The following is a 26378-nucleotide window of genomic DNA, read 5'->3' as shown; positions in this document are numbered from 1 at the left end:
GTTAACTCCTGTCAGCATTGCATTGTGACCAAATCTTCCAAACATGTTAAGGAGCATCACATTTCCGGCTGACATCAGAAGTATTCATGCCAATCACAACGTACAGATTAGCTGGCCAAACAGGGACACAACGCTTTTCAGATCGATAAGCTTTGTACAAAATCAGAACATTTGAGAAAGGTAGGGATATCTGGATCACCGAAAGTGTACTGTATGTGGTAAATAAAGTTATTGAACCATAAACCACACAAACACATTGTATTATACCAAATACACAAAATAACGTTGTTTTTTTAGAAATAGGTGCCCTTTAACATTAGATTATGTTATGTGAGCTATAAGCATGACTAAAATGATAGTGAGCCCTAGTAAACTTCACTAATTCACCATCTATATCTGGCTAAATATGTGGCACATTTAATTTTGTTTTCCTTTTCTCATGAAAAAAACAGACACAAAATGAGACACAATATGACACAACTTCCTATAAAAGCAAAAGCTAAACAGACAGAGGGAAACCACAGGCCTGAACATATATACATGCTGGATGTATATATACAGCCTATGCAGTTTTGAGAAGGCAGAAAACAGCATCGCATAAACCACACTTTAACAAGTTCTTAGAAGAAAATTCAGTGTTGCGTCTGTGCAATTTCCTCCCGCTTCATGCCTAGTGCAAGACAGTTGCGGTAACATAAAAAAGCATCGCTATCCACCGAGGGAAAACACACACACTTTGGTTTGTCCTTACTGACTTTCTTTCATAGCTTTTAGCAGCCTTTAGAGGCTCTGCCGCATGATTTTGAGTAAACCTCAGCTTAAGCAGCCTGATCTCATGGGAATTCCTACATATGAATTTGTAAGTATATTATTGTTATAATAATTGTTGATATATTAGTTCAATATTTCAGAAAGCTCAGTACAAAAAAACCCAAATAAAAATAATTTTACTGAATTAACAAAAACTGTTTCAAAGTCACAGAACAAGTAAACATTTTTCGGGATGTTTAATACGAATTCGTGGCAGATGTAAGACAACAAAGCATCCTATATTCCACTTTTAAGAAGAAATGTTTTTTTTTTAATTTAGGGACATTCCGGTTTACTTAAGAGAGTGTGATTTTATTCGAAGACAGGCATTTTAAGAAAGCAAATCTACTCACTGGTCCAAAAAGGGTTGCATGTCTTTTCACTATTCTGTCAGGACCACAGGCTCCAGAACATCTCTGAAATGCATGTGCAACATGCAGTTTTTATGCACCAGTTTCTACAATTATACTGTATATCCACCTTATTTTCAATGTACAATGGGAAAGTCAGTCGAGTGTTTGTACATGGAATATACCCAGAAATCTGTGTTTTTAACCTTTTCAGGTGATGGTTTAAAATCTCACTGTCCCTCTGGTGTGAGTTTTTTTAACTGCAATTTTTACTCGACTTTGAGTTTTTATGGCGACACATCAAGCTTCACGCGGTCTGACAGTCAGCCGCATCTTTCTCATTCAACACATTTTAAGTTATTTGAACAAACCATAATAAACATATTAAACTAGAAAAGACTTTCATTAGCTGTAGTGGCTCATCCACTTGATTTACACAAAGGAGCTCAAAGGTGGCGCCCACATTAAGTCAAAAATAAGGTGGAAAGATGGAGCAGACGATTTACTGATCAATGTCACATTTCTTCGAAACAAAATGTAGCACTTATGCGACTTATGCAGTCTGCTATAAACACTTCTGCGTGTTAACAGATCATGCCAATTTTATATAGGCATGACTGCTGCAAGTGCAAACATACAGTATACACTACACTGTAAAATATTTTGCAGCTGTTTGCCAGTAACTTACTGTAGATTTAAATGTACAGTGTAAAAAATTAGCCGTAATTATGCAGCTGGTTGCCAGTAACTTACTGTAAAAGATAAAGCCTGAAAATGTTTCATGTTCATTTAACTTTGAACAAACTATTGCCAGTAAATAACAGAAATGTAAAATCTACAGTAAGTTACTGGCAGCAAGTTGCCAGTAATACCCAGTTATACTGTAATTTTTTACAGAAAGTCTTTACAGTGGTTATTTACTGGCAACAATTTGTTCATAGTTAAATGAACATGAAACATTAACATGTCTTTATCTTTAGGCCGTATAAATAAACAGCCTCATGCAAAGCATTCTGGGAACTCATCAACCTTTTTCTGCTTTTTTCCTTCAGATTTTGGTTCCCAGAATGCTTTGCATGAGGCTGTTATTTTAGTCTGTAAAGATAAAGACTTTTTAAATTTTTTAATTTTAATCTGTAAAGATAAAGACTTGTTAATTTTCATTTAACTTTGAACAAAGAGTTGCCACAAAATAACATTAATTTAAATCTACAGTAAGTTACTGGCAAACAGCTTCCAGCAAGGCTTTGTACCGGTTCACGGAAGGAAAGAATATGTTCCGGAAGAGAATTGTTTATTTAAAATAATGGTAACCGGTTAATGCCGTTATTTTTTTCGTTCTTTGACAAGATTTCTGTGCAATACTCGATGAAGTTCACTTCCAGTCGTTGTTGACTTGTCAGAGAAATGAGAAGCTTCAAGCTTGCCACCAGCAAGTAGCCTTTACTGAAGCCCAAGTCTCTAATGCTCAATAAGAGCTAAATATTGTAGGCTACAAAGTCTCTTAAAATGTTTGTTTTTTAATACTAATTAGTAGTGTAACAGATCGCAGTTGATCCGTGATCCGTACAGATCACGACCAACGGTTCGGCTCGCGTGTGATTCGCGGATTATTACGCAAATTTAAACAGGGTGAAAGTTTATCATTTGCACGTTTTTCAAAGGCTTGCAAATACACTTAACACTTAAGTGATTTTAAACAATTTAACCACAAGAAGGAGCTAAAGTGAGCAATTTTCTATACGCACAGACGCCCATGCATTTGAATGTGTCCGGTCCAACTCCAATCAAACATGATTATCCCTATGCCCTTCAAAGATCAGAACTCTTGATGTATAAACATGAGAGAGAGTTGCGCTGCTGTATCTCATACTGTAGTCCATTAAAATACATTTTGGCGAATAAAGCACTGAAAAACGACGTAATTTTCACTTTATGTGAAGCTACTGTTATGCTGCATCTTCTTCCTGAAGCGCCATTTGGAATTCATCCTCCGTCTGTGTGTGTGCGCATGTTTAAGTGCACTCCACAAATGTAGGCATGTCAGAATTATAGTTATGCCTTTTTTAATGTTTGATGACAAGATAGAGACTTAAGGAAAATTACGTAGACTAATAATTTAAGTTTAGTGTCCTAATGATCAGCCTACTTATTTGTATGTCCCACATCTCTGACATGGAACGTTTTTAACCGGTTCGGGAACTTTATTTTTTGTTCTAACCGGTTCAGGAACGTCAATTTTAGGGTTGAACCGAAAACCGGAAACGTTAAAATATTGTTTCTGTTCGGAACGAACCAATTGGGAAAAAATCTGGTTCAAAGCCCTGGCTGCCAGTAATACTAAATACAGAAAACTGTTAGCCTGGTTAGCCAGACCTACATCAAGATGTAAGGTCTGGCAACTCTTCACACAAACGGCTCAATGCAAGGGGCGGGATATAAGGTTGTCCCTCAAAATGCCTCTGTACGCAATAGGATAGCGCTATGACCAATCAGAGCAACGAAGAAGGTGACGTATGAGTCCCATGCGTTTCCCCACCAGTGGAGCGAATTGGTATATCAAACTTTTACCGTAACCAGTCGGCAAAACTCCAAACAAATCTTTCTTGCTTAAAAAGGACTTCAGTAGGGTTATTTGCTCTTCTCTCAAAGAAAAACATAAGTCTAAGTCCTCCAGAGTCGCGGCCAAAGCCGCTTCATAAGAAAGCTGTTCGCCAGCAGCAGCAGCCATTCTTTGTTTTCAAGTAGGAACCGTCGCAAGCAGCTCTGTCGTCATCATGTTAAGCCCGCCCCACAGACGCTACACACGATGTGATTGGCCTGACCAAATTTTGGTTTTTGGAGCTGTTAAGTGTATTGTGAGTGCCTAGACTAAACCCTGGCAGCAAATATATTTTGCGGCCGCTAGGGTGCGTCTAGATTTCTAGGCTAGAAAACTGTAATATCTACAGAAATTTTTAACAGTGTACATTTTTAAAGCTGAGAACAAATGCGACCTGTTATTTGCGCATTAAATTAGAGACACAACACATCCGAGTGTATATTTTATAGACTGCAATATGAGGTTTCAAAGCGATGTATATATTTGTGTATTTTATTGAGTGCAAATGTCGACTGTCTTGTGCAATTGAGACGCTGCGGTAAGAATGAGTATAAGCTGAAACGTTAAACTACATAAACATAAAATTTCAACAAAGCGAAATAAGGAAATGCAACTATTTGTTTAACATGAAGCCTGTTGAGAATTAAGTTTGAAGACAATGAGATCCCTGATTTGTGGGCGAACAAAGCCTCAAGTAACTCAAGACCACCTTGTCTTTTCATTTATGTGAGCGGTATCTCTGTCTTTCTTCATTACTTGCAGAATGATACATAATACAATACATAAGCAATGACCTCATGCGTCTCACATTTTAACTCAGTTCAGTTTAAATTGATGATAAGTTCAGTTTACAAATAAATCGTGCGGCTTAATATAAAATCAGTGTCATTCGGGCAGAATCTAGCTTTAAAATCAGATATCTGCAGTCTTCCCCCCCTGTTGCTGATGCAGAGCCCCTGTCTGTTTTGGAGATTGCTGCAGAGAGAGAGACCTGAACATATGAATACTCTCTGCGCACAACTGCCAGAGGGAGGGAGCGAGCACAAAAATATTTAAGGGCCGACTCCACTGGACTGACAAACAGCAGATCGACATCTTGAAGGCCAGCGACGGTAACTAAAGCACACTGTTAGCATTTCACAACCTCTTACTGCATTCAGAAAATACAGAGAGTTGTTTTAAAAGCACAAAGACAGCTGATGGTTTTGTGTTTGTCTTAAATCCATCTATGCATTTTTGAATTATTCTTTTGAAAACTGAAAATCCTCTCTTCAGGCAGCACAGGTCAGGATGTCGGTGTTTGTTTGTGCATGGCAGACAGACAGAAACGGCTGAATATAACCACCGTGCTTTTCAATGCGCTCCAATTACATCCCACAGATTTTTTTCTTTTGTGTTTTCACCTCTTAAAGTTCCCTGTGGAAAAATACAGTAAAGACCACAAGATCATACATCTTCAAATTTGTGGACAATCAGCCATAGATGCTTTCCTTTATACTTCCATACTAAGGGGCTGTGCTGTTTTCAATTGTTGCTCTTCAAACACATCCACCAGACAGACATCACTGCAGTAAAATCATTTTTAAGTGCACCTTTTTTATTCCTAAAAACATTATTTTGTGTATTTGGTATAATACAATCTGTTTGCGTGGTTTATGGTTAAAAACACATTATTTTCCACATAACGTACATTTTTGTAGCTTCACATATACTGGATATGATCTCTAAATGATCTCTGAAATCACCTAAACAAACACGCCCCTACCCCAATACAATCTGGACCTTCTTTTGATAGACCGGCCCCACACACAGGGTTCCCACCCCTTAGTTAACTTCAAATTCAAGGACCTTTCAAGGACTTTCCAGGTCCAATAACCCTAAAATTCAAGGACTAATTGTGGGGACACATTTCAAGTGAGATCTAGGTTTTCGAGGGAACTCGCACTGCGGTGACACTTTGGGGACGCCTCCAGGGGTAAGTGCATCTGAATGTGTATTTCAATTTCAACCAATGGTGAGGCTTAACGACAAAGACAGGGTGACGCGGGAGCCAGGAAGTATATCGCTATCTGAAATATTGCCAAAGACGGCGTTACAAGGACTCAGGAAGTATGCCAAAGGAGACGCAACGTCTCGTTCCCTTCTCAGAGAACAACAGTTACATTAGCACTTTTGGGAGTACTTCGACTCGCCTGAAAAGTCCGCTCCCCTTCTCACTCTCATAATGGGAGAGGGAGGGTGTTACTGCGCCGAGTCGAAGTACTCCCATAAGTGCTATTACGCCATAAAATTTAGTTCCTCTTTTAAATCCGCTTAGAAAAGCGCTACGTTTTATTTTGTACCACCAAACTTGCTCGTATAACTACTCGTCTTAAATAGGAAAAACGTTGATGTGTTTGGTCACTTCTAACTTTATCTCTAAATGGTACCATTGAATGAATGGGGCTAAGCTAAATGCTATCGAAGCGTCGCAGTGCGCTCCAGCGCTTACGTGCACGCACACAGATGATAGAGGGATGTATCAACAATTCTTAGTTAAGATAATAACATATTTTAATATTGAAAATGAGTAGACTATTCCTTTAATAGTGATTGAATAAGGTAATGACAAAGATTGAAATTAATGGCTAAAATCAGACTTTGATTTTCATAATCTCTGAATTTAATTTGAGACTTTAGTATGGCTTTTACAGACTGGGTCACATATAAAAATGTTTTTGTCATAATTGTGCTGCGTTTTCTCACACGTTTACACATTTGTATCCATTTATAATTGAACTATGGTTGGATGAGGAATGAATAGTGTAGATACCTATTTATTATATACAGATATAAATATCCACTTCAAGAATAGACAAAATAGTAATAAAATAATTTGCCTGCAAACTTAATTTTTAGCAATTGTTAAAACTAACCCCCTGCCTGTTACAATTAACCCCACCTATGGGGTAAGTTGTACCATTTGCACTTCTGTGATGTTTGGTGTAATTGTCCAAGAATGGTAAGAAATATAAACAAATGTTCAAATGTTCCATTTGTAGCAGAGATGTGTGTGTTGCTTGTGTACAAATATAATAAATCAAACTCAAATATTTTTTGAATGATTGAGCCAAAACCAAAAAGCATTAGGTTGTGCCCCGCTCGCCCCTACTATTATAAACTTTTTTAAAGGTACAGCCCCAATGACACTGGGATACAAATTTCGACAGTGTAATAAAAAATGTAACTATTTATTGAACTATACTGGCTTCTGTTGCCATTCATTGATCAGAGCAAACAGCCACTGTAGTTACAGTGATTTAACCATGGTTGGAGGTTTTTGCATTGTGCAAAGCATGTTGGTAATAATAGCTGTAAATGCATACATGGATGAACCCTCAGTATTTGATCCAGTCACACTTATAAATATAAGTACAATGCTCATTTTATAGCTCAATGGTAGAGCATTGTATTAGCAGCACAAAAAGTGATGTGTTCAAACCCACATACTGATAAAAATGTATAGCTCCACTCCATCTTTTTCTCTCATCTCATGAGCTATGAAGGGAAGTCACTGCAAAGCAGGAGAAGGACCTGGATATGTTAAGATGTTTAAGCAGTTATAAGTATCTAAAGGCTTTTTTCACACACTTTGGCCTACAGGATGTCTTTTGTTAGTCAACGAGGAACTGGTATAACTGTATATCTCATTTTATATATAACATGAGTTTCTAATATAAAGTTCTTCCTGTCATGTAAGCGTGTCTGTGTGTTTACTCAGAATGTCTAGACTAAGAGACTGAGAGCTCTGAGGTAATGAGGGCAACCACTCCTGTTTATTCAGGTCAGATAAAGCAAAGCATGTGAACATTTGTAAGCGTGTGTACAGTACGAGTCCAGATATGAGTGCACATCAGCAGTGAATTCTTCATGATGACCCTATGATTTCATGTCAGGTGTCAAAGGACTCATAACATAAATGATTGTAATGTTCACCTAAAGTTACACGGGAAAAGTTTTTAGTTTAAGGGGACATTAAGATGTAAAACAAATCTTTGGTGTCCCCAGAGTGCATATGTGAAGTTCTAGCTTAAAATATTATATAGATAATTTGTTATGGCATTTTAAAATTGTCACTTTGTGGGTGTGAGCAAAAATGTGTTGTTTATGGGTGTGTCCTTAAATGCAAATGAGCTGATCTCTGCACTAAATGGCAGTGTCGTGGTTGGGTACTGCAGATTAAGAGGCAATATTATCCTCTTCTGACATCACAAGGGGAGCCAAGTTTCAATGACCTATTTTTCACATGCTTGCAGAGAATGATTAACCAAAGTTAATGATGTTTTTCACATTTTCTAGGTTGATAGAAGCACTGGGGACCCAATTCTAGCACTTAAACATGGAAAAAGTCTGGTTTCCATGATATGTCCCCTTTAAACAAAAATTTTACGTTTAAGCATTTAACGGAAGCTTTTATTCAAAGCGACCTACAGTGTTTTAAGTATTTGTGTTCCCTGGGAATTAAACCCACAACCCTTTGAGCTGCTAACGAAATGCTCTACCAGTTGAGCTATAGCAAAACATCCATTTCTAGACTCAGACTGTAAAAATAATAACAGTAAGTGTCATAATAGCAGATTTACATTTAGACAACAGAAGGGTCATACAATCTATACATTTGTGAATTTAAAGGTCCACTGTGTAGATTTTTCGCGACATTTAGAGGTAAGATTGTAAACTGCAAACAACGGCTCAGTCCACGGCTCACTCCTCTCTTTCGAAACGCATGGAGAAGCTACGGTGCTGTCACAAGACAAACACGTCATCGTCTGAAACGACATAGGGACAAAACGGGCTGTTATGCTGCGTTTACACCAGCCGCGGTAGAGGCGGCAAAAAAGCGCTATTCGCGCGTAGCTGGACGCTTGAACATTTGAGTTTACTCTCTTCATTCACGCATGAAAGCCGAGCGTGAAATTCTAGACATTCATGGGAGGGGCTTCTGCGACTCTGCTGAGACTCCGCTCGCTTCCTGTAATCACGTCACTACTACAGCAAGGTCCTGATTGGTTAATGCGGTGCGGAAATCCGCCAAAGTTCAGATTTTTCAACTCGCGCTGAATGCGCAGCGCATTCCGCGCCATTCACGCCGCGCCTACCGCGCGAACCGCGCCGCAGGATGCTTAATCGCGTCTTTGCATTGACTTAACATGTAAATCAACCACGCTTGCCGCCTCTACCGCGGCTGGTGTAAACACAGCATTAGGAGCAGTTTGTCAGTTTAGGACTACTGTAGAAACATGACGGCGACATCCATGTATGTAGATAAAAACGGCTCTTTCTAAGGTAATAAAAACAATACAGTTTATTATGTAAGGTCTTACACCACTGATAATATAGTTGTGTATATTATATTGTATTTCTGCCAAGAGATCCTTCTAAAAGTTACAAAATGTACCTTTAAGTGTATAAACTTATTTTTATTGAACAGCACTTTCTCTTGACGAAGTTTTGCGTTATTCTTTTAATCAACTTTTAAATATATAAATCTAAAACTTGGGTAATCATGACAATGCATACATACAAATGCCAACAGTATGTGACACAGGGCCTATGGTATTAAAGGGATAGTTCACCCAAAAATAAAAATTCTGTCTTCGTTTACTCACCCTTAAGTTGTTTCAAACCTGTATAAATGTCTTTGTTTTGCTGAGTAAAAAAAGGATTATATATGTAATCAAACAGGAGCACCATTGACTTCAATAGTAGGAAAGAAAAATACTATGGAAGTCAATGGTGCTCCAAAAAGTTTTTACTCAAAGTATCTTTCTTTGTGTTAAGCAGAACAAAGAAATTTGGTTTGGAGCAATTTGAGGTTGAGCCCCTTTAAGATTCAATTTAATACAATTTTCATTAAATTGTTTTCAGGGTTTGCTCAAGCAGTTATTTTTCAATTCATGTTTAACATCAATTTAACGCTACCTACTCCCACCTTTTTCTTTATTATCTAATAAAGACCTCTGTGATGTAGAGATCAGCCTATTTAACATGTCTGTGTAATGAGCACATAATAACAAATATTTATTTGTAATGTTTTCAGTATCTCTATTCACTGTGTAAATATGTGTGTGTGTGTGTGTGTGTGTGTGTGTGTGTGTGTGTGTGTGTGTGTGTGTGTGTGTGTGTCTGTGTGTGTGTGTGTGTGTGTGTGTGTGTGTGTGTGTGTGTGTGTGTGTGTGTCATGGGGGTTGGGTGGTGCGAAGACCCCTCTCTCTCATATACAGAGCCCCCCTGACTCACCCAGACACACAGCGTCTAGACCATATTCATGATCCATCTGTCTGAGACAGCGCTACGCTACGGCCGTGACCATTAGAATTGAAATATTTTTGCCTCGTCCACCCTCCCCCCCGTCTCTCGTCTGTACGTCTCTCGTTTTACCTCCTCTGCGCTCTTGTCTTTTTCTCGACGCGAAATCAGCACTCCTGAAAATTCAATCACGGCGCACACAGGTGTCTCTAAAATAGCAGCCAGCCGCAGACGCTTTCATTAACATGCGGCCCAGACTGCTAAATATTTTAAGTGCAGAGCTTGGACTTGTGCCATCATTAAAGAGTGGCCCTTGTTCGGCAGACAGCAGGGGGAAAATAGAAAGAAAATGCATGTTAAATAAAGTACACAAAACCAAGCGTTCCCAACTCGATCTGAGAGAAAGAGAGGGGGAAGTAACAGAAAAGGGAAGGAAACATATAACCCATAAAAGCAGAGTTAAAAATGTTGTCTTGCGGGTAGAAAACTTGAAACTGTGAAAGGCTCTTGTAAGTCATCTTCCACCTTTTCACACGATCAAGCATCTGTTTTGCCTTTTTTACAGAATGGTACTGGGAGTCGAAGCTGGTGTTTGGATGGGGAATCAGATTTGGTCCACATTTCCACTGACTTCAAAATCCAACTAGGATGTAACTGACAACTGCTACATTATTACATTGTGTACTTGCAAACATAGTATACCATGGCTAGAGTTTAAATATGAATTCAATGTTGATTTCAATATCGATAGGAGATATCTATTATGAAAAATGTACTTGTATTTATTACATGCTAACCTACCTTCCTACATCTTCTTTGACCTCAGTAGCAGCAAATGTGACCCTGGTCATATGTCACACAGATATATTTGTAGCAAAGGCCAACAATACATTGTAAGAGTCAAAATTATTGATTTTTTATTCTAAATATCATTAGGATATTAAGTAAAGATCATGTTCCATTTTATACATTTCTTACTACAGTATAAATACATATAGACACAAACTTAGAAAATCCCGCACACTATCTTCTTGCAAAAACTTATTAAAATCTCTTTATTAATAGGGTAATAAAAATTTTAATAACGAGATTTTGATACATTTTGTGTAGGATTTTCTGACTTTGTGTCTATATTTGGACTTCATTGTCTTCTACGCCATTTCCGATTACCTACAGGTGTGCGACATTGACTTGTAACTACTATAAATACATAAAAAAAAAAGATTGATCATTAGTAATATGTGTTGCTAAAGACTTTTTTTGGACAACTTTAAATGTGATTTTCTCAAAAATGTTGATTTTTTTGCACCCTCAGATTCCAAATCCAGATTTTCAAAAAGCTGTATCTCCTATCCTACATCAATAGAATACGTATTAAAGTTTTCAGGTTATCTACATTTTTTTTTAAATGATTTTTTTTGTGAATGTGAAATGTGAATCTCACAGGAGTCATCTTGTGGAAAAGCTGTACAGTTACCAATGTTAAAGGAATATTCCATTTTCTTAAAAGAAAAATCCAGATAATTTACTCACCACAATGTCATCCAAAATGTTGATGTCTTTCTTTGTTCAGTCGAGAAGAAATTATGTTTTTTGAGGAAAACAATGCAGGATTTTTCTCATTTTAATGGACTTTAATAGACACCAACAATTAATACTTAACTCAACACTTAACAGTTTTTTTCAACGGAGTTTCAAAGGACTATAAACAATCCCAAATGAGGCATAAGGGTCTTATCTAGCAAAACGATTATCATTTTTGACAATAAAAATAACAAATATCCACTTTTAAAGCACAACTTCTCGTTTAGATCCGGTCGTGAAGCGCAAGCGTGACCCGACGCAATACGTCATCACGTCAAGAGGTCACAGAGGGCGAATGCGAAACTCCGCCCCAGTGTTTACATGTGTGGTGAAAGAGGACCGTTCCTACGTTGTTGTATGTCAACTAATACTAATTAATGTCTTTGTGTCAGGTTATGGTTTAAAATGGTCCACAAATGTGCGTTTTATATATGTAACACGTGACCTCCCTACGTCACGCATTTACGTTAGGTTGCGCTGGACCGGACCTAGACGAAAAGTTGTGCTTTAAAAGTGGATATTTGTTATTTTTATTGTCAAAAATGACAATCGTTTTGCTAGATAAGACCCTTAAGCATCGTTTGGGATTGTTTATAGACCTTTGAAACTCCGTTGAAAAAAACTGTTAAGTGTTGAGTTAAGTATTAATTGTTGGTGTCTTTTAAAATCCTGCAATGTTTTCCTCAAAAAACATAATTTCTTCTCGACTGAACAAAGAAAGACATCAACATTTTGGATGACATTGTGGTGAGTAAATTATCTAGATTTTTCTTTAAGAAAATGGAATATTCCTTTAATTTGGGATTTTAATCTTTGTTGATCCAGATTGTTGTTTCAAAAAATGTTTTTGGTTTTGTGGCTCCTGTGCAGGTTGTCAATTCAGCAGGAAAGTTTGTTTGCCACTGTTTACAGAGCGGACATGAACGCTCTGATGACGTATGATGCCTGCGTGAACAGGATGCGCAGTGGCATGCAAAACACGTTCACAGAAGAGGAGAAAAAAAATCACATACGTCCATTTATTGCATTCAGTCTGAGTTCAATGATTTGTTGAACATTTTTTGGTCTTACGCCTTTCACAGATGACATATATTTATAAAATAACATTTAAACACTTTAGCATAGTGATTGCTATCAGGATGTGAGGAGAATTTTAACCAGCATAACTAAAAATGTTTCTAGATCATATCAGATTCCTTGCCTTTAAACAAACACACACACATGTACACACAGACTACTAAGAAATGGAGATTTCCCAAAAAATTGTAACCTTCAAAGTTCAACAACACCCTAGGCATTACTGATGCAGACAAAGCCAATTACAGTAAAGAGATGTAGACTATTTCTGAAATCTAATCGGTTGAGTCATGGTCGAAGCCATAGTAAAACAGTTGGTGTATTAATTCTGTATAAATGGCAAATAAAACTTTAATAAAATTCCAGTGTACCGTGGGAGGGTACTGAATTATTTGACCGAAAACTTCATCAAATACAACAACTCAAAAACAAAAAGCTAAACAATGTAATGGAAATTCTTGTGATTCAAAAGATGTAAACTGTTTTTAAGATACAATCAACACAGCAGGTACAATTTGTACAAAAGGCATTTAGACTTTTTCAGGAACGCTAAGGGGTTTTAAACATCAGATTTGACACTATGTGAAATACACATATACAACAGCTTTGCAAAGCATTGGCTGAGAATTTGCATTCAAGTATGTGGTCAAATCGGTGTAACAAACTGTGTCTCTCACAGCTTACTTTACTATACATCAATGGAAACAACAAACTATACCACTTTTAAATAGCGCTGGAAAGTTAGCTGGTGGGTTCGTCTGATGACCCGGTTTGAAAAATGATTCACCAATTCATTTGAATGACTCCTCGAGTTCTGTTCCTGGAACTCTTTAACACATTCAGAATAGCTTTCCCAACACCGATACAATATCAGCAGTCACAGAGGTATGTGTGGTGTTAAGACACTTACACTGGATGGTGTCTGGAGGAGGAGGTACAGCGGCGGGACAGTGTTCCTCATCACTGTTGTCTCCACATTCATTCAGATGATTACAAATCAGCGAGAGAAGTTTCAAACATCTGCCATTGGTGCAGCGGAACTTGCACTCTGTAGTCAGACAGAAAGAGATATGAGTCTTTAAGAGTACATGGATGAGATTGTTATGACAAAGATATCACTGTGATAAGACTTGAGGCGTTACATACCAGACAGATTGGACAATTAATCAGAAGCAGGTGGTTGCAATGCACCACGTGCAGGAAAAATAACAATTACGACTTTGGGTGGAGCGTTTGGATCAACAAATATTTCAAAACCGTGCAAAGAGTTATTCTTAAATTAGGCTCGGCCTCAGACGACACACCCGCTGACTGTTCGCAGACTGTCTCGTGGATATTGCACACGGTGCTAAAAGAGCAAGCTCCAAACTGATTGGCTGGCCTTTGTTTAATATGCTTTTCTGTTTTCTGAATTATGTCTTGGGAGCAAAATCATTTCTATTACCTTCACAATTAATATGGTAACTAATGATTTAGTTTCAAACAAAGAACAATTAGCAAACTCAAATTCAATTTGATTCGATTCACAATGAATTATGAATTCACTTTAACATTTCAATTCAACGATCAAAAGAATCTACTGGCCTTAACTCTTTCCCTGCCACTGACTATTTATCTTGTCAACTAAAAGAAAACATTTGCATGAAAGTGTTCCTGATGAGGTTTATGTTAATTTGTAATACCGTGATTATCCATCCAATTTATTAAAAACTAAAGCAAAAAATTACTTTAATTTACTAATTTTAAACTCTGAATCTGATCTCTAACAAAATTCCTTCACAAAAATGCAAAAAAGTATTTTTTAAGAAAAATACCCATATTTTAAAGTTTACAAATAGAGAAAAAAATATAGAAAGGATGAAACATTTCTTTTCCAGTTTTGTTTGTTTGTTTATTGTTTGTTTGAAAGCAGAGGGTATGTTCTTCTATTTGATATATTTGTATGTTTATATATTTATAGAAGAAAATATTCCTGGAAGGCATTTTGTGAAACTTTTGTGAAAATCACAAAAAATGCTGGTGGCAGGGCCGGGAGTGGGGCCACTTTTCTGCCCGGGTGTTTCAGGCCCAAGACCGGCCAACTTTTTCCATTGTGGAATTCCAAATTTTCCAAATTGGAAAAAAGAAGCAACAGTTCAGCTCTTACTATTGTGTAGCTTTATTTTTAATACCATGGTTCAACAAATAATGTAAAGGTTAAATAATAATTCACTTATTCACTACAAAAAATAATAAGTAATTAAAATAAAATAATAATAAAAAGTAGCCTAATTTTACTGCAAACACAGACAAAGCTTGACTTTTGTTATCAATATTAAACTGCATACTATTTGCAAAATCTATGAATCGCCATGTATTGGGTGATACACAAAAGGCTAATATTTTGATAAAATTTAATATTTTGCTTGTGAATAGGTTGACAACGGTATTACCTGAATAATTACGTTGCTAAGGCTAATCCTTACTAGGCCTATCTCTCTTTACCAAGTCCTTCCAGAAAAACGCGTATGAAAAAATCCTTGATCTTGTGGCATGCTTTCTTAAAAAATGCGATGAAATATGCGGGATATTTTATGCGATGAAATTGCTGGAACTTGCAAAAATTGCGGTAACTTGCAAAAACTGCAGTTTTTCAATGATGTTCACGTCACATAATCACATCACTTCATAGCGTTCCCATGGCAACAGGGGACATGGCTGCGCTTGTTTGAGGTAAATGCAACATTTTTTCAACTTTCTGCTAAGATATATGTGATTTTTGCTAAGAAAATGCAGGGACTATGAAATCATGCAAGCCCCGCATATCTTGCGCACATAAATCTGCAATTTATGCTGAGAAAGTGTGGCGTATTTGAAAAAATGCGTCTCCCGCATAAATATGCGGACTTTGGCTGATTTAAACTATGGGTTAAATCATGCGATCGCATAATTGCGTTTTTCTGGAGGGACTGTTTACCTGTTGCCACTTGTGTTTGTACTCTTGAAAATAAATTGCAATAAGCTTGGCACATTTGACAGCATCCTCCTCAAATGCCTTTCTTTTCTTCAACCTGGCTTTTTCGACTGTCCCAAAAGTGAAGCAGCCCACCGGGAATTCTCCCGGTTCTCCCGATTACCCACCCCGGGCCTGGCTGGCGGGAAACTTTTCAAAAAATGTGACCTGGACCACAAAACCAGTTATAAGCGACATGGGTATATTTGTAGCAATAGCCAAAATACTTTGTATGGGTAATTTTTATGCATATTTAAAGTTCCATGAAGATATTTAGTAAATTCCCCAGCGTAAATATATTAAAAAAGTTAGTCTAAGTAAGTTTCATAAGTAATATGTTTGCTAAGGACTTCATTTGGACAACTTTAAAGGCAATTTTCTCAACATTTCGATTTTTTGCACACTCATACCCCAAATTTTCAAATAGTTCTTGACCAAATATTTTCCTATCCCAACAAACTACCGGTATAAATCAAATAGAAAGCTTATTTATTTAGCATAGATCTCACTTGAAAATTGTTCTTTATAACTGTTTTCGTGGTCCAGCCATTTTGACTATTATTAACAGTGAATGAGGAGAGGAAAGTACAGGGAGAAGAGAGCGGTTTGGGATCGGCAAATGACCACGAGCCGGGAATCGAACTCGGGTCTGCGAAAGTGCGAAAGCACCACATGTCGGAGCACCACACCATCGGCTCCAACAGATTCTTTTGTCTTTAAATGATTAACAAAAACAATCAATTTCCAATAAAATCAAATGCATCGATTTTGTAAAAAACTCATCGATCTGAGAAGCTCTGTCTCCCTGATTGGCCAGCTAATGTGTACATTTTGATTGGCCTGAATACCCCATACGTCAGCTGGAAATGTGACGCTCCTTACCATGTTTGAAAGATTCGCTCACAATGCAATGCTTACAGGAGTTAACTTACAGGCTGTGAGTCCAAAGTGGGAGGAATTATGATAATGTCGGTCTTTACTACATCATCAATCCCAGGAAGTAAACTGTTGCCTACAATCCGTGTGTTTATTGTAGTCCAAGAAAAGAGAAAAGTTGGAGACGATAACTCGCGTCATTATTTACTTTGGGGTATATACCTTTTGCATATCGTTAACATGTACTAATACACACTTACACACCAAGGAAATGTAAAATCGTGAATCGGACCATAGTTGCGCTTTAAATTTAGCCACATTCCTTCAACATCTTGCATAAAAGTAGACCAAGTGATTGGTTGCTTCACATGTTCTTCACATGATGCAAAGTGGCCAATCTACTAAACACATCTTGGTAATCTTCTTTGCTTCCTGCCATTTTTACTGATAGAAACAGTAGAGAGAAAACCGAAAATGCAGGCCAGATATGAACTAGAACTGCCAGCATAAACACAACATCTCAATGTGTCGGAGCATGTCAGCTAACACATTAGACCATAGCTAAGACAAATGAATAATGAATAAAAAGGTACAGCTTGTATGCCACAATCCACGTCTTCTAAAACCAACTAAGGGTGAGCACATGATGACAGAATTTAAATTTTTGGTATTCCTTTAAGACTACATCAACACCACTGTATTAAAATCCAAATGTTCTTGCATTAGAGTCATCCCAGAGACTCTCTCCAAAAATAACAAGAAAAAAAGAGTATTTTATAACATAAAAAATTATTTAGGATGGGAACAAGGCACTTATTCAAAAAGGCTGCTATGACTATAAAAATTCTGAAATGTTTTGACAGTGTTTTTGTATCCTGATGACCAATAACAATCCATCATAAAACATTCACTTTATAACAGGGGGCAGGATTCGGCAGCTCGTGTCAGGCCGTTTGCCGGCCGCTGTCTGGTCTGTGGCGGTTATCGCAGATTTGATCACTAGCAGGGGAAATGAGACACCATGTTTGAGACACCAGTCTCCACACACCAGCCAAACAAACCCGAACACACTCCAACGTCTGGTTGGGGACAAACAACTATCTGTCTGTCCTGAGCAGACAGCCGTGTCATTTAATTCAGATCAGGGAAAACAGGGCACATTCTGAACCATGCAGAAAGAAAAGCCACACAATGTTGCCCTTATCTTTTTGAATTGTAATGTATAAACTCATTTTTACATTTCATAAAGATATTTCGACTGGTGCGTCCCAAGGAAAACGTTCACATAATTTAATATATCATTTATGTCTGTAAAACAAACGGCGGCACAGGAGGTTAAGTGCCAGATTTAACCACTAAAGGTCGCTACCCCAAGTATAAGAGTTGTAGTAATAGTGAGGCTTGTCTTTGCTAACATGATGACCACCACTCTCTCTCTTTCCCCACAGTGGTGAGCTAAGCTGATGTTCTCCGTGTCATCGGCCACCCATGGCACAACCCATGTGACACGTCCGGCTCTGATAAGACTTTAAACCACCCTGCATGTTTGGGTTCTCTTGGGTTTCTCTCAGGGTTCTCGGCTGATATCACCTGCCCTCTGCTCACTTTTAGCAGTCAGAAAAGGCCATCTAAGCAGCTGGGCAACATTATGGGATGGATGGGAATGAGAGTAGCTTCAGTGTCTAAATTTATTCAGTATTTAGAGTCACCAGTAAGATACGGGTGAGTGTGACAGCTGTTCATAACTGTGGTTTGTTAACTTTTGCACCTTAATTTTACCCCAAAGGTCATCATTAACTGGAGATGGTTGAAGTTTATTTTTATTTGACCTTTTTTTGAGTTTGGGTTTGTTTGAATAGATACTGTGTGTTGACTAATGCAGTATGTTTCGTCTTCTCAATTTCTTGCTTAGAATTTTGGTAAATTTTTCTTAAAGGAAAACACCACCGTTTTTCAATATTTTACTATGTTCTTACCTCAACTTAGACAAATTAATACATACCCTCTTTTTTCAATGCATGCACTTAATCTTTGTATAGCATGTTGTGAATGTGTTAGCATTTAGCCTAGCCCCATTCATACCTTAGGATCCAAACAGGGATGAATTTAAAAGCCAACAAACACTGACTGCAAAGTCACAGTATATGTGATATATAAGAACATGCATATGTTGTATTTCAATGTTTCCCAATCCTGGTCCTGCCAGAATGTTTTAGATGTCTCCTCAATTAAAGGTGGGGTGCATGATTTTTGAAAAACACTTTGGAAAAGGGAGTCGGGTCGAGTACCAAAACACACTTGTAGCCAATCACCAGTAAGGGGTATGACATCGTTGCCTGGGATTGCGTATGTGTGGCGGGTCTATCAAAAGAAGGTCCAGATTCTATTGGGGTAGGGGCGTGTTTGGTTAGGTGATTTCAAATATCAACATTGGCTTTCAGAGATCATGCACCCCGCCTTTAACACACCTGATTTAACTCATTAGCTTGTTAGGTAGACATGTTAAACATTATGGAAGGACGCTGATGAGTTGGATCAGGTGTTTTAAATAAGGAGACATCTAAAACTTTCTGGGAGGGGGTACTCGAGGACCAGGATTGGGAAGCCCTGTCGTATTGTTACTTCCCTGTTTAGTTTAGGATACGTTGTGTTGAGATCTGTGGAAATGTCCAAGGCTACGAAATGAGTTTTGTTCTTAATACCTTTAATCTTATTTGGACCTCGTCACCCACACATCGCGCTATCTTTTGTCACTTTCAACACTTCCCTCCCTGTCTTTCCCCTTCAGTCTCTGTCTGTCGCCGCCTCCAGGTCTTGGCTCCTTTATTAAGAAGAGAAAATAAGCCTGCGAAATTTTCAGCGCCAAATTCCCCAGCACGTTGAGGGGGAGCGATGTGTGTCGTGGTGAGAAGAGAATGACCTCCGCCGGCTGAGCTCAGATAATTAAGAGTGTGTGCATCGCAGAACCGAGTCAAGAAGTGCGAGACGGAGCAGCCGTCGCAATATGTTCTCACTTTATTAACATTTCTTAGTAAAATGCAAACCAGACGAGGGCTAGACGTCATACTGAATATAGCCGGTGTGATCCGCTTTATTTAAACTGTGAAAAAAAATTCCCTTGCTGTAACCTTTGAAAACTATTAAGCTAATTTCGTCAAGCCTTCGCATGTGTCAGGTAGGTATGGTTTAAACGGGTCGGCCAGGTTCAAACTTACAAACAATCATGATTTAACCTTGCGGATATCGATTGTTATTCTCTCCCTTGACCTGCTTGTTTCGTAGTGTTATATTCCCCGTCATTCAGCCCACAGTAAACTCCCCTGACCTTTCCAAACCTCCCTACGCAAACCTGTGTGCCGTGGGCTCACAGAATGACGGCAATCGATTTGGAAGCTGTCCACACTCCAAACGCCTCTGCCGTGAAACACCAACACGATTCCCACTCCACGAAGAATATGTGTGTGTGTGTTTAAGTAAAGTGTGTGAGAAAACACAAGCTTCAACACTGAGTAGCTTCGGTCTGTTGCTAGGCGAAATCATGAGCAAATTAAATCATATCGACAGAAAAATCTGTGGTGGTATGAATGTCTTAAATTAAGATTAAATTAATAGAAATTTATATTAAATAAGGAGTGGGCTGACTGAACAATGCCTGAGATATAAACAATCAAATTATAAGATCTTTAAATATATCTGTAGTTATACAACTACTGTCAAAGTACTCACTGGCTATGCTTTATATTTTCATTTCTCTTTTCCAAACATTGCAAAGCAGTAATTTTATAACAAGTTAAAGAATTATCTATAAATTAAAATTTAAAGAGTTTAGATGCAAAACCTTCTAAGTGCATCTGACATGTTTTCTTGTAAATTAGCATTTTGTTCAGGCTCTTATGTTTAGGTTTAGTAATTTCACTTTAATGGCAATGAAAAGCTTTTTATTCAGTAATTAAAATGCCTTTTTTTACTTTTTTTTACAAATGTCACAAATTTGACTGTCTTTCGCTGCAAACCCCTCTAAGTACATGCAAGCTTTTATTGGCAAAAACCTCCACACAAAAAAATCCACTTTTTTGGACAAGACATAGTTAACAATTACAATATTACTAAAGATAAGGGATGTAAATTGGACAGCTCATTGCAATACGACACAATATTGATTAAAGAGGGGGGGGGGGGGGTCAACGGTATTTCATGCATTCTGACTTATTAACACAGTTATAGAGTTGTTTCTTCATGCTAAACATAGGCAAAGTGTCAAAAAAGCATTTGGGTGTGTTACAGAGTATTTTTGTGCCGAATGCACTTCGCCAGGGTTCGTACAAGTTTCGGAAAGTTTTTTTCGATTACAGGTCCAGCTGACGCTTCAGGGGTTTTCTATACGTATCACTTCTTTATATCGGCACTTCCCCTGGAAAACCCCGCCCACCCGTCAATCAGCGGGAGACGCTACAACTTGCAAACATCACATCATGCGACACAGCTTTGTTTAATATCAAAACTCAACAATGGCATGTATGAAGAAATGTGTTTTTGGATGTAAGGAGAAGAAAGCCAGCCTTATGAAAACAATGGATATAGTTTATTGTCCGGGGTAGCTGCAGAGTTTTGCGTGTGTGTTTGATGCGCTGGATTTTCCCAACCGGGACATGAGTTGCATGCGGTAAGTAAGACTTTTGATGGAAATAGGTGCGTGCATATTATATAAATGACACAAACATGTAGTGAATTATAAGTTAAACAGTGTTGTATAGTGTTGCATGACTCGTACTCGCTCCTCCCGTGTTATAACTCCTCCTTCTTCATTTTTTCGTACGTTATCGGAAAGATTCGGTAAACCTAATCTTCTTTTATAAATCTGATTAAACTAAAGACTTTTCAGAGATATAAAGAATGTCATACTACTCTATAGGTACTCCAGATTAATGCTGAAACAGCGTGTGTTACATGAGCTTTAACTCCGACAGTAATGTTTGCCGATACATCAAACCTTTCTTCAATGAAAATACGATTTGATTCAATTAATTATTGATACTTTAATATTATGAGCCTACTTAAGCAGTTACATTTTTAATAACTTAGGAATGCAACCAAAATAACATGAGCTTTTAATTAAACTCTAAAAAAGGCACAATTTCTGTCCTAATTGGGACATTTACAACAACAATATAAGAAAAAATACCCTTTTTTTAAATAAAGAAAAATAAATAATAAGGAAAAAAAGATATAAAATCAAGCTTATGATGGCAACAGTCAAAGTCTTTAGCATTTCAGCTAATGCTGGTTAATGTTTTCTGTCTAATCCATTTTCCAAATGCAAAATATTTCCAAACCCACGATTTTCATCCAATAACAGCCACAACGTCTTCTGCCTCTTTCGCTGTGTTTTCGCTGCTACAACCACTTTGTTGCTGCATTGCATTCACTTGCTGAGACTATCGAAAATGCATGGATGGACGTTACTCCAAGGAACAAGGATGCGGGAGTGTCAAAATAAAGGTAAGTCATATCGATATTTTATGTGGCATCAATGCATCGTATCTTTAGAAATTTAATGCATCGATCAATATGGATGTAATGTAACACCTCTACTAAAGATGCAACTAGAAACAAATAATGAATCAGAATGTATAAATGAAGAAACTGAACCACATCCATGTGGCGGCCAAATTCACATTGTATTCAGGTTCAAGTACACACAAGGGACAGCATTTCGCATTTAGAGGACTTTGCTGAAAAAATCATGTAGCGCATTCTGCCAACAAAGCAGTATTTCTAAAAGTCTGGGATTAAGTGTATTTGAAGCAAAATTATTTGATGAAAGTATAATAATATGAGCAGAGAGAGCATTCGGTTAATATTATTATCTCATATGGTGGTGGCATTTAGCGGCTCTTGCACCAGAGTACTGAAAAAAATGATTCATTCAATGTACTCCATTTTTTTTTAAGGTAAGTGGTTGCAATCAATTTATTTAAGCTACATTTAAACAAAAGTTTTTTGTTTTGTTTTTCTATTTTTTTTATTTTTTGTTTAAATGTAGCTTAAATAAATTGATTGTGACCACTTACCTAAAAAATTGAGTAAATTGAATGAATCATTTTTTTCACTGAGCTCCTCGTCTGGTAATTTTTTACTTTTTAACATTTACTTCAACATTATTATTCCTACTGTACTCAATTCATTCAATCCCATGACTTTTTGTATTGAACACAAGGGAATGTTTTAAAGAACATCCAAGCTGCACTTTTCCATTTGACAAAACAAGTAATAAATAAGGTTGTCAAGTTTAAAAAATGAAAAAGTGGAGCATACATACCAACATGGTAGTCTCTTAAAATAAATGAGCTAAAAAGGGTTTACAGCAATGGCACAGAAGAAACATTTCTGGTTCTCTAAATAACCTTTTTTTTCTTTCTTTCTTTCCTTTTAAACGCCATGTCAGCATATATTCATGCCGAGAATAAAGTGTAATTAAATACAGTAAGACTAGAAAACTTAAATTCTTTCCCATGCGTTTTCATAGTCTTTTAAACATTTTTCCACTACAAAGAATCTATTGATAAACAGATGTTTATGTAACCATACAGCCTGACAAAGAACCTTCAAGGGAAATGTTCTGATTATTTACTCATCCTCATATTGTCCTAAACCTGTACGAGTTTCTTTATTTTGATAAATACAAAATAAGATACTTTTTACAAATGATTGTAAACACACATTGACTTTCATGGTATTTGTTTATCCTACATAGAGGTTTAGAACAACATCAGGTGAGTAAATGATAACAGAGTTTTCATTTCTAGGTGAACTATCTCTTTAAGGAAGCTTGAAAGAAGCTGAATGTTCAGTATTATAATGGATAAGTCATATGGGCTACTTTCATAGTGCTTTTACATGGTGTTCTTGTCCATTTTGGAGTTGTCCAATCAATACATAATCATTGTATGAGGAAGAGCACCTATAATGAGATTCAGATGAAATACTTTTATGTTCCACATAAGAGAGTCAAACTGCTTTGGAACAATAAGAGGGTTCTCACACCTAAGTTAACTTTGAATTCAAGACCTTTCAAGGACTTTCCAGGTCCAATACCCTTAAATTCAAGAACTAAATGTGGCGACACGTTTCAAGTGAGAGCAAGGTTACCTTTTAAGATACATTGTTACAGTTCCCTTTCGAGGGAACTCGCGCTGCATCACTGCAGTGACACTTTGGGGACGCTTTCAGGGGTAAGTGCGTCTGAATGTGTATATCAAATTCAACCAATAATAAGGCTTAACGACAAAGACAGGGTGACATGGAGAACCAGGAAGTATATCGCTATCTGAAATATTGGCAAAGACGGCATTACAGGGACTCAGGAAGTATGGCAAGGAAGACGCAGCGTATCGTTCCCTTCTCAGGGAACAACAGTTACATACGTAACCCAAGACGTTTTCATGTGTCAAACACAACTGTACAAAAAAGCATTTTGGTATGAATCAACATCCGCATACAGAAGATATAAGCATTTAAAGCGAACAGTTTAGCATGTGTGCTTAAAAAGTCTAGAATGTTTATGATATTATCCTACACTACACAGGGAATAATATGAATTTTTTCCAGAAAACTTCTTGCATAAAATAGATTCAAGCACTTTCAATGACCTGTATCTATGTATTTATTTTCAAAAACTTCCCAGGGCCTTGAATTTTTTCCCCCAGATTCACAAACTTTCAAGGATTTCAAGGACCTGTGGGAACCCTGGAGTGGATATGAAACCATTGTAGCGTTTTTATTGTTTATCAGAGTTTGCTAGTTTAGAGCATTTATTTTTATCCTGATTTCTTTGATTGACAGGTTGCTTTGGATCATGGGCCAGCGCTCTTTCCCCTCAGCTGGACGACCGGTCACATGTTTTTGAACAGAATGTTCTGGTTTTTCATTTCTCTCCGTGATGAATAAAAAAGCAGAACATTGTGACCCCATCTCTGCTTGGGGGCCATCCAGTTGTTAAAACAATATCCTCTACCTCAGGTCTCTCAGGAATTTGTGGATGTGTGGGTCCAAATTCCACTCCAAGTTCAAATTCCACATCTGATATTAAAAACCTGGATGTTGGAGTATTTTCAGAGTCAGCATTTGGCTGGTCCTTGCACAAAAGTACAAATTTCACTTCATGAAAATATCTTTTTTATGATAAAACATGTGTTGATAAAGATATAAATGCTGTCAATGGGACAGTATCTTTAAAAAGGTTCTAATATGTAACATTTTGGTACAGATATGTACTTTTCAGGTACATGTATGTACCTCTACAGTGCCAATGTGTATGTTAGACGTACCAATATGCACCTTTTAAGTACAAATGTAGAATCTGGAGGTGGTTCTTCTTCCCTTCAAACAAGTCTAAGCTTAAGATTTCAAGTGTAATGTTTTTCATGTAAGATGATTTGTTACAAAGCTCATCTATCTGAAAAGTATTGTGTCCCCAATTGGCCAGCTTATCAGTTTGTTGTGATTGGGCTGAATACATCTGACGTCAGCCGGAAATGTGACGCTCCTTACCATGTTTGAAAGATTAGCTCACAATGTAGTGCTGACAGGAGTTAATATCGTCTTTACTACCTCATTAATACGAGTCGAATCTGACATAAAAGGTTGGTAAGGTAAGGATACTTAAACATTAAAACCATGTCTGCATTTGTGATCGTAGAAACGACAAACAACAAGCGCTACCTTGCACTGCACAAAACTTGTGTTTAAATCATGGTTTAGTCAGTAGTAAATTCTTTATATATGAAAACATAGACAGGCTGTGAGTCAGAAGTGGAAGGAATTATGATAAGGAATGTCGTGTCCACGTCAACAGCGAGAGGCAACCTTACGCCCTCTCTGAAGAAGCCAATACAAAAGTGACTTAAACTGCAATTCATCAACTGGCCGCTAGAGGCAGGCTCCAAAAGGGAGTCAACTCCCATAGACCTCCATGTTAAAATGCCCAACTTTAAAGTAGAAAATAATATGTTTACAGCCTGGTACAAAAAGTGTTTTTGGTCTATATAGCTAATTTTGCCCTTAATGACTGGTCAACTGTGATCGTGGGTTCACACCAGCCGCGTTTGAGGCGTCAAAATCGCGTCTACCGCGTCTAGTTTGCCGCGTGAAAGCCGCATGTGAAATTCTAGTCATCGAGACATTCATGCGGAAATTCGCATCATGGGAGGGGCTTCTGCGACTCCGCTCGCTTTCTGTAATCACGTCACTACTAAAGCAAGCTCCTGATTGGTTAACGCGGCGCGTTTTTCCGCCAAAGTTAAAATTTTTCAACTTGCGCGTTTGCCGCAGAAACGCTCAATTCGCAACATTCGCTCAAACTAGATGCAAATGAGGCGGCATCGTGTCAACCGCGCAGCACTTAACGCCTCATTCGCGCCGCGAGACCTCCAGACGCGCGCCAACGCGTTTTCACATTGAGTTAAAGGCGGAGTCCACGATGTTTGAAAGCCAATGTTGATATTTGAAATCACCTAAACAAACACGCCCCTACCCCAATAGAATCTGGACCTTCTGTTAATAGACCCGACCCACACATACGCAACCCGGCAAGGATGTCAGTTAGTAGACACGCTCCTTACTGCTATAAGTGTGTTTTGGTAGTCGGCCCGTCTCCTTTTCCAAAGCGTTTTTCAAACATCGTGGACTCCGCCTTTAACATTGAAATCCCTCGCGCTTGAGGGCTCTACCACGGCTGGTCTGAACGCAGCATGAGGGTGGTCAATTTTTTGTAACTCATCCATTTAAATTATATTAAGCC

General features: G+C 37.8%; 1 protein-coding gene across 2 annotated transcripts in view; it reads right to left on the bottom strand.

Annotated features, from left to right (window-relative positions):
* The window catches only part of ldlrad4a (low density lipoprotein receptor class A domain containing 4a), a 105257-nt gene that overhangs the window by 31505 nt on the left and 47374 nt on the right, over nt 1–26378 (bottom strand). The window contains exon 3 of one of the 2 annotated variants that reach the window (XM_055219440.2): nt 13622–13759. The exons of the other annotated variant lie outside the window; for it this stretch is intronic. Within the exon in view, the coding sequence (XP_055075415.1) occupies nt 13622–13759 (138 nt within the window). The remainder of the gene's footprint in view (nt 1–13621; nt 13760–26378) is intronic. 2 annotated transcript variants of the gene reach the window in all.

The sequence above is a fragment of the Misgurnus anguillicaudatus genome, chromosome 20 (assembly GCF_027580225.2).
Source record: "Misgurnus anguillicaudatus chromosome 20, ASM2758022v2, whole genome shotgun sequence".
Classification (NCBI taxonomy): domain Eukaryota; kingdom Metazoa; phylum Chordata; class Actinopteri; order Cypriniformes; family Cobitidae; genus Misgurnus; species Misgurnus anguillicaudatus.
Note: the sequence above shows the minus strand (reverse complement) of the source record. Positions and strands in the feature narration are given on the sequence as shown.